General features: G+C 45.8%; 1 protein-coding gene across 7 annotated transcripts in view; it reads right to left on the reverse strand.

Moving 5' to 3' along the window:
• Positions 1 to 19498, reverse strand: part of GRIA3 (glutamate ionotropic receptor AMPA type subunit 3) — a 147544-nt gene that overhangs the window by 5332 nt on the left and 122714 nt on the right. For 5 of the 7 annotated variants that reach the window (XR_003915703.1, XM_029959063.1, XM_029959064.1 and 2 more), the window contains 2 exons: positions 14768 to 15015; positions 14096 to 14210 (listed from right to left, as the gene is read on the reverse strand). Coding sequence is in view for 6 of the 7 variants with exons in the window: in XM_029959063.1 (XP_029814923.1) it covers positions 14096 to 14210; positions 14768 to 15015 (363 nt within the window). In the remaining variant the exon portion in view is untranslated. The remainder of the gene's footprint in view (positions 1 to 14095; positions 14211 to 14767; positions 15016 to 19498) is intronic. The other 2 variants (XM_029959068.1, XM_029959067.1) reach the window with 1 other exon arrangement.

Raw genomic sequence — 19498 nt, forward strand, 5'->3', positions numbered from 1 at the left:
CTGGCAGCAGGCACAGAGCCCCTCCACCAGGAGCCAGCGGCATCCTAAAAAGCCAGCTGTGCTGCAGCTACACTTACATCCTCCTGTAGGTAGGGCCATAAAACATTAACAGGATCAAAGCACGCTCTGCACACTGCAAACACCCCGGGTGCTGCAAGTAATGCACCTGCCCCGCTGGGTTACACTGATGGCCACCAGCCAGGTCCTAGTGAGGCCACCACTGTGGACTCTCCTGGACAGCAGTGGCTGTGTTGAGACCCCCAGTGACACCCAGGCAAACACACCATGAGCAGCCGTGCATGACTGAAATGCCAGTCAGTGAAAGCTGAGTGCCTTTACCTACCACTTACAAGCACCAGCAGAGAGTGGGGTGAATTATTGTTTAGAGAACAGTGCTCTCATTTTAAATTTCATTTAAAAACCATCCAATTTGGAGAGATTTTATGCAATACATCTCTCCGCTTTGAAAAGCATTGTACAGCTGAGAATACACAAACAATAGAAAGAAGGTTATAAACACCTTTCCTCCTACCTGCATATTTTATTGTGCAAATTTTCCCCTCCCCCCAGTCCTATTCCAAACACTATTTTTAATTTGCATGCCTTTACAAACCCCATACGGAGCACCAAGAATTTGCATAACATCCAATACATTATAGATTAGCTTTCACAACATTATACAGTACTGGGAAATGAGGAGGCTTAATATGCTAATTAGGGTGCTGTATTTTTTTTTCAAAACCAAGATTGCAGTTAATTGTGCACACGCAATTGCCAAAAAAAAAAAAAAAAGAAAAAAAGAAAAAGTAGTAAACTAAAATTATCTTAGCTAAACAGATGGGAATTTGCCTAAACTGGGGTTTTCACTATAGTTTGTCACGGCCCTGTTTGTCAGGTGAGGTCCCTCAGCCTGGGTATGAGAGAGGTGATTTGGTTCATCCGTCTGTCCCAGAATGAGGAGATGAATGGGATGGGCAGACAGGTGTCAAGGAGCCACTGCCTGCTTCTGGCCCACCAAGGCTTTGCTGGTGGAGCTGTCACTATGCCAGGGGCTCCCCTGCTGGGGCTGTTCCTCCCCTGCCTTAGCCCATCCCGCTCCCCCTGCACACGACCTGGAGATTTGCCTGAGCCAGCTCCAAGCCCCCCTCAGCTCGGCTGTTTTGCTGACTGGGGCACTGGGATGAACATTGGTACCTCAGTGAGGACACCCTCTCAATGTGCAAGAAAAGGCACCAATTTGTGAAGCAAAAAATGCAGTTTGTTTTGTTAAAGGAACAATTTTGTCAGCTTCCAGGAAATAAATCCCAAGACCTCCTAATACATGAGCTGCTTCCCGTGTAGCAGGATTTGAGCGACCTGATGGTGGGAGAAGACATGATGCCTCTGCAACCACTGGTCCAGTGCCTCAGGAATGCAGTGTAAGCTGGTGTGGGATGAACTCCTCCACTCCCAAATTCCCAGGGTAAGTAAATATATTGCAAAGCGAGCCTGGCTGCTGGTACATTTTCTGATTGCTCATCTCTGAGTGGTTGTGTAGCCTGGTTCAATTTAACAGACAGAGTCAGGTATGCTTTTAGCTGAGATCCTGATGGGAGTGCAGAGTGCCATGTCTGGATCCTGGCATTTTCTCACCCATTGACCACCAATCCTCTGTACGTCCCCTCAGCTCACAACCAGCTGGTCCCACCAGCGCCCAGCCCATGCCAGTGAGTCCAAGGCCACCAAGTCGTCAAGTGTTCTGTGGGCTGCTGTGGAGGGAAGCACAGGGCTCTTTTGGGAGTGAGGGCTGATGGCTGTACAAAGAAGAACTTCCATAGGTTGCTCTGGCATTGTTTGTTTGATGGGGAGATTTTTTTTTGAATCGCCTCAGGGGCAGAGGAAAGTAGACACTAAATGACTTGCCTGGGTCCCATGGGAAGGCTGTGTCCCCAGCCACTTACTTGTCCCCCTGTCCAGCCCAGAGGATAATTTCCTCAGTTTCTGTGTCTCTCTCTCAAAAGACTTCCATTTCCTCATCTTTTTCCTGGGATAATTTTGTGTCTTTCAGCTGTTTTTCTAACTGGGTTGCTGTTGATGGGCTGTATAGGATAACCTATGAGGTCCTCAGCCCTTTCCCAGGTGGCTTCCACTGTTTTTCCTTGCTTTTATTTATGATGTGGTTCTTTTTCATCTCCTCCATGTTGTTTCCAGACCAGCTCTCTATTAGTGCAGTTGCTTTTATCCAAGTAAAACGTTCAGAGGTTTGAGCACTTGTGCTCTCTTGTGTTTGGTACACCAAGAAACTGAGATGAGGCCATTTGGATTGAGATGTCAGCTTTCTGGATGCCACAGGATGGTATCCTTGTGCAGAAACTTGCAGTGTTTTTCTTCCTCCCCATAACTGAAGGATTTTGTTGTTTCTTTGTTTGTCTTTTTCATCCAGTACATCTGGCTCATCCAGGCTTAAGCACGTGAGGTTGGATCTGTTGGGCAGTTTTACCAAACCCCACTAGGATTTTTTTTTCTTGCTGACATCTACAAATGACTGGAAGACTTGAGTTTAGAGAAGCAGTACCAGGAGCCTCGTATGGAATAGTATTGCCCTCACAGACAATTAAGCCATCTGCTATGGCTGATTTCTATTCTACAGGCTGCCACAAACATGATTTTACACCTGGGACAGAGGTGGGTCTTACCGGTGTTTCAGCTGTTTGGTTTCTCTGCTACCCTGTTAGAAGACTCTACTCAGGTGCTGGCAGTATTACCTTCCCCTCTTCAGCCATCAGTTACTGCTGGAAAACTAGCCATGCCAGTCTTTTCCCAAATTTAATGTAACACCATCTCAAAGGGAACCTCCTCTTCCCTTTGCTGTGTGGCCCTGGGGCCTCCTCCCTGCTGCACCCCAGCCCCTCTGGGCACAGGACACGAGCCCCTTTGCACCCCTTGCTGCTGGTGGCCCCAGGTGACAGGACAATACTGATGGAGTGAACTGATTTTTAAAAAACAATGTGCATTCACTCATTAAAATCCCACCCCCAAGCTTTGGGTTCAAGTTTAAAAACTCTCCAAATTCAGGAATTGCTACAGCACTTCTCTGACATGAAGGCTGATCCTGTATAAAATATGACATCACCTCCAAGCTGAGTATGTTCAGCATGCAGATGCCCCCTCTCAGAAGAAGGAGCTGCTATGTGCTACGTGCTCTTTGCAGAGCATTCATTACATTTCATTTCATTACTGTCTATCTTATATTCATGCCATTCAGATGGAAAAGAGGGAACATGACGACTCAGAGGCCATCTCTCTTCTTATTTCTCTTTGAGACACCCTCACCTGTCCGAGGGATTTCTTGCTTTGCCTCCTCTTGCCAAAGCACTAGTGCAGGTTAGTTGCAGTAAATTTTATCTCCGTTGAGAAAACTGGTGGCATTATAATATTTCTTTCTGGCCAGAACAAGTTTGAAGTAGAGGACAAGTAAATTAATCATCAAAGAAATAGATCTTTATTAGTCCCAAAAGTGGGAAGGGAGAAATTCTGCCCCTCTCAAATTATAAATCATAACAGGTTTCTGGCAGTTTGATTAATGACCTTTTAGGTTCATTTTCATGATTTCTCCTGCACCTATTTAAAGCTGATAACCCCAAATGTTTTACCTACTGCCATCACTAATTCTACTGGCTTAAGACAGAGGTCCAGCAGGCTGCAGTCCCACATATGATTGCAAAAGCTGGCCACACTGTTCTTCTGGCAACTGGGTTCCAGTTACTGGCCGTCGTGTTTGTGTGCCAGTGCTGCAAACAGGACCCTTCCCTGAACAAACTTGGACTGCAGTGAAGAGTCAGAGCAGTTTCTTGGAAAAGTACTGTTAAATTATGAAAAGAACATTGCGGTCTTGCCAGGAAAGGGCCATTTTCCAGGAATGATGCTAGTGGCTTTGTAGCCAGTGCTTGGGGTTGGTCCTCACAAGTCACAGCAGGTGATACAAAGAGCCGGGAACCACTGCAAGTGAAAATTAGGAGCAAAAGTCACTTTAGGACTTGAATATCTCACCCAATAATCTGCAGACTCTTTTTAGTTGTGTCTAACTGGTGGCTGAGTGGCATGAAGTCTCAGCAATGCTGTAGTTATGTTTATTACTTGCAATCCATTAAGATTTTAAGTGATGATTGGAACAGCTTTGAGTAATTCACACCCCATTCTATGCTCTAATGGATGTAATATAAATGTTATACCCAAACCCAAACACTGCCAAGGAGAGTGAATGAACATGGCAGGCAGCACGCTGTTCCTTCAAACCAGATGAACCATTGCTCAGAATTCATTTAGAGTTTTTAGAAGCAATCTTTCAGAAAAGGGAGGTGCAAAGTGAAGGTGTAACAAGTGAAGGCTCTTCAAAGCACTAACTGAAGGGCTTCCTCGGAGTGGGGCAGGGCAGAGAGGGCAGTGCATGGGCTGCACGGAATCTCCAGGGCTGTGGGACTGCCCAAGGGCTGCCCTGGCACCTCTCACTGCCTGGGTCTTACTGCTCCTCACCTCCACCATCAGCCCACTTCCGATGGTCCCTAGAATATTTGGCGTACAGAACACAGTGTGGCACTTTTGCAACGTTGTTGCTTGCAGCACCTCTAGAGTTAAAATGTAGCTTTTCTGGGAGTAGAGGATAAAGAAATCACCCATGAGCTTGAAGGAAGACCAGGATAACATCAGCATTGAGAGCTCCTCTCTTGTCTTGAAAATATCCTTTCTTCACTCATGCCCAGGGCTGAGGCTCAGGATAGCAGAGAACAAGCTGCAGAAGAGCTGATCAGCTGAGGAGGGATCCCGGCTGGCTCAGGAGGATGTCAAATGCTGGGCAAGAGCTCCAACCTCTGCAGCTTCACTGCTCATGAGTGGTCCCAGGAGGGCTCCATGGCTTCTGCAGGGCTACTCAGGCAGGACGTCCATGTCCCCAGCAGCACCTGGGAGGGATGTGGTCCATCTCATCCGGTGACAGAAAAGTCCACTCAGAGATGAAATATCAGGCCAGTGGCAATGAGGATTCTTCTCACACAGGCAGATGGATGCTGGCTCCCAACATATGGTAAATATGGTCACCAGGAGCCTCGTCCATCATTAGCAGGCCTGAGACGTGACCTCCCCATGCACCAAACTGCACACCTGCCACGATGCAGAATCCTCTGTGGTCACCAACAGGCCCTTGCTCATTTTCCACAGCAGTACAACAGCAGACACCAAATTCCTCTGGCTGGAGAAGCGCTGTGGAAATGCAGGCACACACCACTTGGGATGTGGTATTCACAGCAAAGCTGTTTCTGTTTCACTGTACCTTAGTACTGCCCATTTGGGTCCACTGGGGGAGGTGAAATTGCAGCGCCCAAAGACACCCCCGGGCTCCAGCTGTGTCACACAGCATGGCACAGAACAGCTGTAAATCTGGACTAATATCTGGCTAGGCCAGGTTTATGGCTGATTTGTGGCATCAGAGCAACAAAAAGCCACAGGAAGCGTCTGGCAAATCTGTCCCTCCTAAGAGTGCAAGATTAATGAAGCGTGACATTCTCCCTCCACATCAGAGTGCGGCCCCATAGTCAGACCAAGGGCTGTGCTCTCTGCAAAGGGCTCATCACCCTCCCATCCAAATCCCAGTGATGTGAAGGAGGCGAGAGTCCGTGGTGGTACCAAGTCTTAGTTATTGCATTATAAAGTGTTTTTTGAGGTTTTTTAATCCCTCTTATTTTTACCTAATCCCTTTAATTTAGCAATCTGACATATTTAGAGCATTCTCACTTCTGCAGCAGGAATTGTTTTCCTTTGTTCCTTATGACCAGAGCTGTCCTTGCTGGTTGGAGCATCTCTGGGATTGCCAACATCAGCACAACCCAACCAACAACGTTATAACATCAAAGAATTCAAAAGTTAAATGCTTGGGTTTCTAAAATCCACGTCACAGTGACAGGAAAGGCAAGTGGATTAAGGCACAAACAAACAAGCATTTTCTTAATTCCAAATGCTCCCTAAAATCCTCTTGGGTAGAACTGTTGAAAATACTGAATTAATTGTTCCTGTTGGTGTCACAGGCAAATCTACACTAACTTCAGAGGAAGCAGAGCGGGCAGTTGCTGTGGACATGTGGGATGTGTCACCTTTGCCACGCTCCAAGAGGTAAATACGTGAAGGGCACAGGGAGAATGACCCTGAACAACTGCACCATTGCTTGCCACTGCACCCAGCGCAGCAGAGAACACCCTCACTGCTACACATCATGCAGAATCACCAGCCTTCTCCACCTGGCCGGCAGGAGGAAGGGGAGTTGATGCTGAAAGGGGCTTCCAGTCCTGCTGACTGCAGCTGAGTGGGCCAGAAGGCAAGTGGCCACCGCTGCATCCCCGAGCCAGCCTGTGCAGGCACACGGCCACACAGGGCACTGACAAAGGCAGAAATCAAGCCCAGGCATTCTGCTTAATTTGACAGAATACCATAAAAATCTCACTAATGATCATCTTGGTATTGTTAAAATATAAAGATAGAAACAATCCAGGAAGATACACCAAATCCAGCATTACTCTCTAGAGGGCATCACTTGAGGTTAAAGACCCATCTGAACCAAATGAGGCACTTTATTCCCCCAAGCTCTATAAATCCCAGCCTGATCTGCAACTACTGAATGGACTTTTTGTCAGATCTTGTTACTGAAATAACTTCTGAAAAGACACAAAAGCTGGGGGTGAACGCATCGTCCAAGGGCTCTGCCCCTGCCCAGATCATCTGCCTGTCGTGATACACCAATTTAGCAGCGTCTCTGTGCCACAACTTCATGTTTTGTGACACACCCACATGTGAGGGATGGGGGAGACTGTGGGTGGAAACAGGCTCAATATTCAAACCCATGTGTTTCTTTAAAGACTACAGTTACCTGATACCCCAAGCAGGAGTGAACAGCTCTGATAACGTGGGCATAAACCAATATTGTCAATCACTGTTCCTACTTGTTATCTTCTATCTCAGAAAGTGATCTTTGGTATTCCACATTGAACATTTAATATTCATGGAAAAAGCACCAGGGATTTCTTTAAGAAATGAGCCCTTGGTTGCTCTTTGCTACTATTTCAGACCCACACTTTTCCCCTGCTCTATGTTACCAGCAATTGCACATCTCCGAGATTTAACATTTGAGGGACTGAAATGCTTTATGGGTGGGCAGAGAAAGGGATAAAAGTGAAAGCCACCTAGTTTGAAGAGACAAAGAGCTTTAAAAATTATAAGATTAAAACTCAGCGCCTCAAGCCCCATATAACCCCCAGCCACCTAAGAAATACACTGCATGTCAATGGCTGGGGTAGTGCTCAGAGGCAGAGCAATATATCCCCCTGGCAGAAGGATGTTGTTTTTCCTCAACAGCAGAGCCAGCAGCAGTTCCCTGTGCTCAAGGCCCCAGGGCCCCAAGTGCTGGTGAGCAGCATCCTGGGGCTGCAGCTCCCTGGCTGCCAGAGGACAGGTTTTTTTAGTTCCTGCTGAGTACTTGGTAGCTGCAATAGTTCCCCGTAGCAGAACTTTGTTCTAGTCTCCATTACTGGCTTTTTTGTAAATAGTGTTCTTTTGGTCAGCTCAAGGATTCTTGCCTTTTTTTTTTTTTTTTTTTTTTTTTAGGGCAGGTTGGAGCAACGACTGTATCTTTGCAGAATCTGTTATGTTTTTCCTTGTGGTAACTAGGTATACATTTTAAATTCAGGTGTTTGAACTGGTGCACAATGTCACTGTAACATCTACACACACTCTGTGCACACCTGTACAGAGCCATATGTGTTACCAGCTGAGGCTGCAAGCTCCTGTGCTCTTTGCAGAGAGTTTGCAGCCCATGTTTGGCAGCAGCAGCTGTCTCTATGAAAGTATATTTATATGTTTCATAAGTGTAGCTCAAACAAATTAAACTCTGTACTAACAGGACCATAATTTAATAGAAGTGCCAAGTGCTAATGCAATAATACCATGCCAATGGGATTAGGAAATGCAAGCTGTTAACAAGTCACTGTAGTTCATTCATAGCAGTGCCCGAGACTTGAGGTACAGATGTGGTGAGGGGTGGGAGGAAGAGCTCCCCAAACAGGGAGGCAGAACAAGGCAGGGCAGATGCTTTAACGTCACGCTCAAACCTACAACATCTGAAACAGCAGCATGGATCTTTTCTGTCATTGCCTGGATCCTTTCTAATCAGGATGGGTATGAGCAAGAGACTCAACTTACCTTACATGTGGGCTATCCCCTCACCTTCTCTTTCTCTTGCCTCTAGACACATCCATTTTTCCCCCCGTCTTTACTTTCCTCTTGGAACGGCTTCTTCTGCGGCTCCTGCTCTCGGCTCCTGCGCAGGCTGCAGGGAGGTGCTGCTTAGTCCAAAGGCTACACAAGACATTCAAAGAACAGCTACGGCGCTTGTGCAAAGCTAAAGGTGTCCAACCCACGGTTACAGTGCTGGCCAGCACAGAGAAATCCACAGAGCAGCACAAGTGCCTGCGTCCACGTGAGCTCAATGCTGAAACATTAGAGTCACTTTGAAGAAGAACAAGAAGAAAGGCATTTACTTTTCCCTTTGTATGTTAAATGACAGCAGTTACTATCAAAGAGGAAACAGCCAAGCCCAGACCCTCGTGGGAGATGTTCAAAGAAAGGGCCCTGCTCCTGCTGCTGGGAGCTCCACTTCCAGCTGCTGGTTTTCCTTTTTTTCCTTTTCCAGTCCCACGGAGCCTTCTGCCTCCACTTTTCCCACACTGATGCTTACCGTACAGGATAAATGACTCATGTAAGCAATTTATGGAAATTAGCTGTTAAGCACCACAGGTATTATTAAAAAGAGTGCACAAGTAACAAGTCTTTCACAAAGATTTCTTATGGCCATAAAGGCAGGATGTGGTGTCCCTGCATGTGCCCCAGCACTGCTGCAGTTAATGCTGCACAAGCACATGTCCTTACACAGTCAGGTCCGGCTTTGGCAAGGCAGCAAAGCCAGACCCCAGGATGACAAAGGTTATACAGGCAAAACAAAACAGTTCCCAATCCTCAGATGCCACCAGCCCTGACTCCACCAATTCCTTCCCAGCCTGGGCAACCTGCTCATCCCAAATTCTTGTTCTGAGTATCCCCGTTACATTCCCAGGAAAATGCCCTCAACAATCTGCACAACAGCACTGCCATTTCTGCAAACCAGAGCAGGCTCTCTGCCCTTCCTGGCAGTGCCCTAAGTGAGATACTCCAATGAACTTCTAGAGCATTAAGACTTCATTCTTGGCACAAAACATACACAGTATTATTTCCTAATCTGCTATAAAGTAATAGCTGTCAATTAAACCAATATTCTGATGTCTTCCTTTTAAAGCATTATTTTGCTTTGTCACTAATTTGCACAATACAATAATTTCATAGAACTTTCCCAGCTCTGAGCACAAATTAGCTCTATGTTACTGTCACTGGCTCTGATCAGCCATTTTATCTTTTTCCAGCTCATAACCCAGGCCTGTAGAATGGGTGACAAGGAAATTCATGCTGATGAACATAATTCCAAACAAATTGCTCAAATAAATCGTGCTGCATCTCTCAGAGATAGCCACTTCCCCAAATGTCCCCTTTTTACGCACGACGCGCTTGGCAATGGTGCTCTTCAGGCGTCAGGTATCATCTAAAGTAATGCAGAGCAGATTTCTTCTAAAAATATGCCACTTAAAAAAATTATGCTGCAAATGCCAACGGCTGTGCTGATGTATCAAGGCAAACCGGCACAGAGAAGTGGGGGAACAGATTCCATCTGCTAATGGTCGCACTCACAGCTCGGAAGGGCTTGGGAATGTGATGCTCCATGGGGCGTGGCTCTGAGGGCACAACACAACTGGCACATTTGACAAGTAATCCCACGATTAAAAAGAAACAATCGGAAAATGAAGTAGCATTACATTGCACGTCATTTCACAGATACCCTCCAAAAGAGATATCAGCCTAAAAAAGAATATATTAAAGAAAAATTGAGTCAAATAATTAGCAAGGAATCTTGGCGTGTGAAGCTGGCGAGAAGCTGCATTCAAACATTCTCCTTCCGTGTTGGTTGTCATTAAATGTTACCATGAAGGTATAAGAATACAAGAAATCTATCAACAGCAGAACTATAGAAATTTATCTTAGCAGAAAATTGTTCCTATGCAGCTGAATAATTAATTTCACTTGTCACTCAGCCTGCTACTGCCGTCTGAATCCCCTTTTGTCTAGTTCTTGTTAAACTCCTATTCAGCCGTCACTCAGCCCCAAGATGATAGGATTGTATAATAAACAAAATAATTAGTTTCCAAACTTGTAATACACTATAACATATTTCCTGGAATATTTTTTTTATAACTGTTATTTTGTATTCTCTCATGATTGAGAACTCATCTCACATGTATAAGAGCATTTGAAGAGAGAATAATTTTGCCATGAAACTGAATTTATGCTCGTTTAGGAGGGCAAAGTGAACAAATTTTGATGCACGTACCAGAACGTCTGCACCAGCCAAGTCAGCCCACACGTATTGACAGGTATCCCAGAAAAATTACATATAGACAGAGCACATTCCCCTTCAGACTTCTTAAATAAGGACCACTATAAAAACTAGGTAACTCCCTTCACCAGGGCAGTACCGGCAGCTAAGGCACTTCAGGGCAGACTGGCACCCTCTGCTCCACACCAGCGCTGGCACAGACTGGTAGCACTGAAAACAAGACACATGTCAGCTGAGGCCTTTAGAACAATCTTGTTAAAATGGCACAATCTCTTTAGTCTTGAATTACGAGTGAACCCCAGGAGCACAGGAAGCTCACAGGACTAACCTTACACTCCGTGTAACCCAACAGATTAAAAATATTGCAGAAAGTCAATGGAATACCTTTTCTTCTTTCCCGCTTCAAAATCCTTGTGAAATTGGAAGCCACTGATTAATTTCCAATGTCAATGAAGATATGGTAACAAGAGATGAACTCACAACTCAGAATCATTCCTCTCCAAGCACAGGCACACCGCATGCGAGGCCGCAGGGAGGACAAGCACAGGAGGGCATTTTCTGGGTGACTGGGTCCTTTGTGGTACAATGATGGGCACTGGCACAGGCAAGCAGGCTGCATACTTACCTCTGGCTTTCAGCATGAGTTAGAATATCAGAGTGCACAGAGGAATTCAACTCAAGAACCCGGCACTATCAGTTTACAACGACTCCTTCAGCTGCACACAACCCATGGGCAGTAGGTAGCAGGCGGATGATTGCAAACTTGGGGTGGCGATTTCCCAAGCCTGGGTCTCTACTGGAGAAGCTGAGAGGGGGCCTGTCAGCTCAGCCGGTAGAGAGAGCTGCCCCGAGTGAGCAATGGTCCCCACACCACCCCGTGTGACGTGGTGCAAGCTCTGTATCTCAGCCTCAGGCACCTTCACCACCCCGTCTGCTCTGATTCCCACCAGCTACCACCTCCTTTAAGGGGAAAAAAAAGAACAGTTTTGAAGCACCTCCTCCGAAAGTTCTATAAATGAAGCCGTGCTCGTATAAACAATTAACCGGAGAGACGGGATGAGATGATGAGGGCAACTTCTGGTGGGAGGACAGAGAGGAGAGAGAGGCCAGCGAGACTGTTGGAGCTGTAGAGCCCAGAAGGCAGCACTGGTGCTCAGCTTTCCTGAGAGGGCAGCGGGGCTCCCGCTGGGTGGGGACATGGCCTGAACTCGGTGCTGGGGGAGTGCACTGCAGGGAAGGCACCCCCTGTTTGCTGCAAGGGCGCTGCATCGCAGCCTGCAGCACTCGGAGCCTACGGGATACTACCTCAACAGAAAAACCATAATGAAAAAGCCCTTTGATTTACCACACCCCTGGAAACAGCAACTAATCCCTCCTCCGCCTCCCTCAGCTTAGTCTTCGGTGGGAGGTCTTCTCCTACCCATGTTCTCCTCCCTGGGAACTTGTGCCAGCTGAGCCATGCCCCGAGAGCTGGTGTCTCCAGCTCAGACAAACAGCAGTCCTTCACCACAGTGGGTTACAACAAACCGCAGAAAGACATAAAACAGCAAAACACTCATAAATGTGTTTGCTCTCCTTCCCTCTTCTCTGGGTACCAACTCATGTTATCACAGTATCCCTGACTCGCTCCTGCAACACTTCCTGAGCAGGCCAAGGGTTTGCTAATAGACAATATCACTCTTTGTAAAAGGTTTTTCAGAACAAGCCAAAAATAGAAGGATGGTCCTGCCCTAATTACGACCATTTAAAAAATCCTTTTTAGTTTCCTTAGGGCTGGAAGTTTTACTGGTTGAGTTTAATTCAATGAACTTGGAGCAATGAAGTTCATTGGAGCTGGTTTGCACAAAGAGTTTTCTTTCATGGAGGCAGCATTGGACAATGAGGTGGTGGATCCCAGAAGAATATTAAACATTTAATATACTGCCAAGTATGACATAAGATAAAAATGTTCTGTGAAGGATGAGCAGCAGAGCTAAAAAGCATAAAAAAGCTCATCCTCATCACTAGGCTGCTGCTGAGCACTGCATACCTCCAGCTATTGAACAAACCTGAATTCAAGAGCTTTTCCTTCCTTCAGTATTACACAGTGGCTTTTGCTAACATCAGACATGACCAGATGAGCAATTTCTAATGTAGCCAACTGTAAGCAAGTCTTATTAATAGAATGCAGCAGTAATTTGCAGTAATTGTCCAAAACTGCAGTCTACTGAAAATACTGGTATTATTGATTTTGGACCAAAGCTGAAGCATTTTTATAAGTAAGATTAGGAGTTATTGTTCCCTAAAGAACTGGTTTTACTAGCTGTAGGAGAGTGTCACTACGAAAATGAATTTCAGTACTTTTCAGTATAACAATGTCATTTAAATTAATTTTCTTGGTAATTCCAGCACCCGAGGTGACAAACAGTACCCAGACTACTTTAGCTACAGCTTCTCCTCACTGGGTTAAAGACTGCAGAAACTGCCAGTTTTACAGGGTAAGGATGGCAATAGGAAAGCACATTAGTTAACTTTTGCAATACACGAGCTCATTGAAGCAACTTCATGAGCCTCACTACCAAACACGTTGCCTGGAAGGCTGGGGGGAACCTCAGCTCAGCAGAAGGCAGTGACAGCATTGCCACTGCTGTGACTAGAGCCAGATTTGAGCCTACATCTGTATCAAAGGCACGTCAAACACAGAGGCAGGGCTCCTGCACACGTGTGAGCAGAAGACTGGTCAGTGCCGTACAAAAGGTGACATCTGAATACTCCTGGCAAAACTTCCAAACCCTCTTCCCTTAAGATCAATATCCAGTTTGGTGCAGCAATACACCTCCCTGTTGCAACCAATGCACCTCCTTTCAGCTTTGCCTGCCACAAGCTCCTCACGTTACCCTTGCTGCTACAGTTTTACCATTAAAGGGGACTACCATCTCTGTGTAACATTATGACTTGCCATGATCCTTGCTTAACTCTTATCTCTGGCCCACACTGTGATTAGGTGAGCAGCCACCCTTTCCCTCTCTGAGCTACAGCCCCACCCCAGCATCTCTTCTCGGCAGAGCAGGCTTCCTCCCAGGCGCTCTCGTAGCACCAATTCAGGCCAGCACAGCCTCATGTGCTGGTACTGGTTTGCTTGACCCCTGCCCCAAAGAGCAAAGAAGCCCTTTCATCTCCAGGTCTGTGCTGGCACAGCTGGTCCTGGCAAGAAAAGCCTCTCAAAACCTGCTCTGCATCACAGCTACATCATGGATGAGGACTGAAGCCTTGTCCTCAGGGATTATTACAGAGGCCAGATGCCATCACTGGTTTCTTGTACAGTCACCTCACTTATTTGCTCGGAGTAGATCCCACCAGTACTGGACTTTCTATCTGTTAGTTAAATAAGGTTTCCAAGCTCGACCAAGCCTGCTGATGATATTAAATAAGACCGTTTCTTTGAAAGAGCTACTGAGCAAGAAAATGGCTTTTTTTCTCCCCCACCACAATTAGTGAAAAGGTTTTCATCTGCTTTCTTTTTTGGGATTGTTTTTTTTTTTTTCTTGAGAAGCGAAATAACAGCCTTGCCGATTACTCTTTGCTAAGGTACCCGATTGTGGTGACATTGAGGCTGACCTTGGAGTCACCTCCCCCGCTGCCGCACTCTCCTTTGTCGTACCACCATTTGTTTTTCAATTTGTCCAAGAGGCCTTGCTCATTCAGTTTTAATACTGCCAGGTTAACAGCATTTCTTGAAACGATAAAACATAACTTGTAAGAAAAAATGCACAAATGCTTAGGAAATCGTAACGTATAAAAAAAGGAGCACAAGAGGACAAATTGGCTAAAATTTCACAGAACGTGGAGCTATCAAAATGTCTGTACAGCAAATACAGGGTTAAATATTGGAAGGTGGCATGGAGGATAACATTTGCTCAAAACTGAAGTGTGCGGGATGGGGAAATCGTCTTTGAGAAAAAAAGTAACAAAAACACCACATCATGCAGTTAACATTCGTCACATATGGCAGGTTAACTTGGCTTTTACCATTTAAATTGAAAAAGCCATTGAACTGTAAAATTAAAACAGCAACAAACAATCAGAAAGGACAACACGAAGAGAACACAAAAAATGGATGCATTAAATAAATGAAACCATAATTTACCGTCTTATTTAACTCCATGGAATATTGAAGATTTTAAACTTTAAAGTTACCTCAAAATCCACAAGAAAGAAAATGACAACACAATACATCAGGGTAGGTGGAATACTATAACAACATGGATATTGTTATATTATTCCACCCACCTTAATGCTGAGCCTTTGGGGGTTGCTACACCATAGCCCTTGGAATCCAGGTTGCCTCCAACTTTCATGGTGTCGCAGGGCTTGCGCTGCTCGATGTACTCGTTCATCGTCGACTCCAGCAGGAAGGCAAACTTCCCCTTGGACTTCCGCACCCTCGCCACCCCGTCCGCCGTCGTTTTGGTGAACACCGAAGGCTCGGCCGACTTCATGTACGACCACATTTTCTCGTAGACAGCTATTTTTGACCTCTGGGAGAGACAAAAGGAGGGAAATGAAGAGTCACGTAGGCAAGGGCACAAGGGCAAGGGCTCCTCGGGCTTAGCTGGCTTGGAGGTTTAATGAAACCCTGTAACTGGCTAAGGCTAGCAAATAAAAAAAGTCAAGGTAGCTTGGAAAGAGACACATTGCCCCCTGAACAATGACAAAAACATAAAATGTTTGGGGAGGGGGACACATATCTCAGACACCTATTCTACTAATCACCATGTAATTGGCAGCTTGGCAGTCGGAATGAGCAACGGCGTGTGCCTGTCCCAGCACTTGGCTCCTGTTCTCTGCTGGGTTTATCTGCCTGTGTGATGCTCTGCTACTGAACCACAGGGAGGATGGGAAATCCCAGCTCATCTATATGGCCAACAGATGCAAAAGGAGCCTCTCCTCTTCACACAAATCCTCAGCATTGTTTTTTTTTTACACTAACTGCAGCTAGGGAGGACTGACATTTGCTTATTACAAGTTTTCAGCAAGGCAGGAGTCTGCTTTTCACAGTGCCAATGGCAGGTCTATGGTACAGGAGACCATGACATTCTAGTGGCTTCTAATAGTGGTGCTCATACAAGGAGTATAAATGCTAATTACAAAATCCTTTATGAGTCAATAGTCAAACTTTCAAGAGTTTTCACATTTACCTAAAAGATAGCAAACACAAGTATTAGTAATAAGTTGAAAAAAATCTCTGCTTAAGTGCTTGCCTGTCATCTATATATATTTTTTCCTGCTTTCCTTGTCTTGAGAATGAGCCAATCCTAACAGCCTTTAGCTCAGCATACACATTTTGTAAACCTGGAAATGTTGAGAAATGTGTTATTTCCCCTTCTCCCTCTTCCCCACCAGTAACATTTAAACCACCCTCAGATCTCAAAGCCACCTCCAGACTCTTAAGTGTTCATATCCTCGACTACCAGTTAAACTTTCCTGTTTGGTCAACAGAAGGCAGTAATACTAACTGCATTTCTCTAAAGTCTAGAAATCCAAAGGATTTATATAAGGTTTTTGGTCTAAGCTGTGGGTATCTCGAATTTATGCCTCCTACTCCTTACCAGTTCCCTGTCCACAGCTTTCCTCTCAGAATGGGAATGAGGCAGGCAGTAGGTGAATCTAGTTCAAATTTAGCAAACTTGTGGTGGAAGACTGCTAATGTCCATCAGCTTGATGATCGAGACATGTTTCCTCCTCATTCAGGACAATTTAATGCATTTTGAATAATGTAATGCTTAACAACCAGCCTCTAAACACTTCAGAGGGAGTAAGCCCTGCCTGTACTGCTCCTCAGATTAACATGCTCGGTGTTGCTACAACGGATGGAGAGGAGCACGGAGGGCAGGATTTTATTTTAATTATCCTTCCTGATGAGCTGAAAAACAACTGAAAATGCAAACCAATTAAAATCAGCCCAATCGACAACAGGAAATCAGAGAGACAATACAGCCCAGCTTGAAGAGGAGCTGGCTGGGTGGTGAGTGTGAAAAACAAGCAAGAGAGAGAGCATTTTCGGGCTAAAGAGGGGCTGTAGGGCTTTGTTTGTCCAGTACCAGGAGGAAGAGGGATATAAGTGGGGCCCGAAATGGTCCTTGCACAGGTAAAAGAAGGAATCGGGATTTTCCTGACTTTCCTGGGCAACAGAAAACACTGAATACCCTGAGATGAGGATGGTGGCTCTGAAGCTGAAGGGGGATGTGGCAGCTCAGCTCCTGGCCTGTGCCAGCCTCAGCAGGCGGGTTTGGAGAGGGGAGCTCTGAGCCCCGGCTGGCTGCAGGGCTGTGGGTCCTGCCCAAGGGGAGATGTCCCACTGGGGCTCTCAGACAGGCACCCAGGGGCTGATGGCCAAACCAGGCTGCTGCTGCTCTGCAAGCACACTGGCCTGGATCTCCTGCTTTTCCAACCACCCCCTCAATGCATGTGGGCTGGCCAGGGCAGTGCACAGTGCCCAGGCACCCACCAGAGGGGCTCTGGGGACCCCAGGGCTACCAGAAGTGCCAGGACGGGGTGGTTGTCACTGTCTCAGCAGCTGCCACCACCCTTGTGCCCTGTGGGCAGCACAGCCCCTGTGGCAGCGCTGTGCCCCTGAGCAGGCAGCAGCGCAGGCAGCACGGGCAGCCCACACCACAGCCCAAGGCACTGCCCACGGCCGGTCTGCCTGCTCTGCTTGTGCAGCTCCCTCAGGCAGAAAAGGAACATAAACAGCCTGGCTGGCCAACACACTGACTGAGCGAGCAGTGGCAAACCTGGCGTGTCCCAGTTTCAAGGTTCTCTTCCTTACAACCTTCATCTTCTTCTAACATAAATAATACAAATGCACCTGCCCATTTATATTTGCAAAGGGGCACCTAAGGAACAAAACAAAGGTATGAAACCTTTACTCTTATGAAAGCTTTACTCTTTCTCCTACCTCCCAGCAAGCTACAGCGGTGAGCCTTCCCAATTGTGCATGCACTACATATACTTTTGCTTGTTTTCTGTTTTCCTCTATAGAGCGTGCCCCTAATTACACAGATAAACCAGAATTTCTTTTCCTTTTAGTCTTCTAACTCACACCTGAATACCTGTCTGTAATAACTTCTTTCATACTCTTTCCAGCTGGCCAGACTAGCTGAAAGCAACAGCCAGTACATCTGTGCATTGTTTATAATCACAGTTATCCCATGAGTGCCAGCAGCACACTCAGGGCTGCACATGGTCCAAACAAAGCACGTTCCCTGCTCCAAGGGCAAAGGGTGAATATCATCATTCATGCTTCAGAAAACCAAATTCCATGACTCAAAACCTGATCCCTTTTCAACTTCAACAAATAGCCTAAGCTTTAAAGTTTGCTGCCTTCATTTAACTCTTCTGGATGATGTGGTTAAAAATCAGTTCCCATTTCTATAAGAACGTTGCCCACCTTTTCTTCTGCCAAGTGGGATTTTCACAGTATCTTGTTATTATCAAATAACCTAAATGAGAATAGCAATCTGACCTAGTAGAAGCAGACAAAAATGCAAGTGAGAAATGAACAGTATTGACTGGGAAAGGTTAAAATAAAATGCATCAGGCACATGCTGGTTTTGGAGCAGAGAGTCCAGCTGGGGGGGTCTTGGTGAGGACCCACAGTTGTCCTGGGAGAGAAGACCAGGGAGGTGATGGGCTCTGGCCACTGAGTTCTGCTTGGTTAGTGCTGCTTTTTGCAGCCATTCACCTAAATTCATAATGAGGCCAAAATAATGACTTATGATGAGGCTTCTTGTAGAAAGGGACACTGCACACCCACTCAGCAGTGCTCAAGGGCATTTTCTGCCCCAGGAACCATATTTTACACCTGCTCAATGCCATGAAACAACTTGTTGACTAAAGCTGGTCAAAGATGCAACAAGATGAAATGAAAGATGATATTTTGAGTAAATATTTACATTTTTCCGATTTTCCAACTGCCTCAACAAAAACCAACCACCCTAAAAGATTTTCAGAAAAGGAAAATTTCTTTCCTTTCTAACTATAAAGCTGCAAATCCTTTCCTGAAAGAAGATTCTCACCCATCTGTCCTCCTCTGCAGACATTCACGCCACCCCTCCCAGTCCCCTCCAGGAGTCTGACACCCATAAGGGGGGCCAGACAGCAGAAGCAACCATAGGGAAAGGATTTACACTTCAAAATAAGGTAAAGTCTGACAGATCTGCACTGTTGTTACAGTTCAGCGTCAGTAAAACATTTTCTCTCTCATTAAAGTGTTACTTTTAAAGAGATACTTAGAAAAAAAAGCTTAAAAGCAAAGATTTAAACCAATTCAAAGCCCATAACTGCAGTAACTCCCTATGCTCTGCAATTCTTATTTCATTTCTTTGATATTGCTCTCCAGAAGTCCACCACACACATTTCCTTGGGATTTCAAGGGGATATTATTATCATTTTTTTCTTAAAAGCAACATTTTCAGCGTTTCATCTAGGCCCTGGGACACATTAAAGCGTCTTTTCATTATCACAGCCTTACTGCAGATATAAATAGAGCTGGCCTTTGCTTTGTCAATAGTGCTGCCTTTTTTTTTTCTTTATTTGAGATGTTTATGCAGAAATATGAGCCACCAACACCTCAGCCAAGGGTGCAGGCAGCTCCCTTCCATGTCAGCAGAGCCAGCAGCTCTCGTGCCGACGACTCACTTCACTTGGTCTGTTACTAATCAGTACCTAAATACACGTTGCTTCTGGGTAGCAAAGCACTTGTTTGAAAAGAAGGTGCCAACTCAATCAGTCCACAATTTTAACACTGTGATGTGTGCTTGGCTCCAGTAGTGAAATGAGAAATCAAACAACCCCACAGGGTGTGAGAGCATCCAAAAGTGTGGCCGGCCAGGGCTGGGTGCACCATACACACAGTGGGAAGGAGGCAGGTTTGCCTCTGAGTTGCAGTTATTTCTTCAACCTATCCAACCACAAAAAAACCCAGCACTGTGGCTCCAGCTGAATGAAACCAGATGCCTT

Source organism: Manacus vitellinus, unplaced genomic scaffold, assembly GCF_001715985.3.
Source record: "Manacus vitellinus isolate BGI_N305 unplaced genomic scaffold, ASM171598v3 scaffold_19_pilon, whole genome shotgun sequence".
Lineage (NCBI taxonomy): Eukaryota > Metazoa > Chordata > Aves > Passeriformes > Pipridae > Manacus > Manacus vitellinus.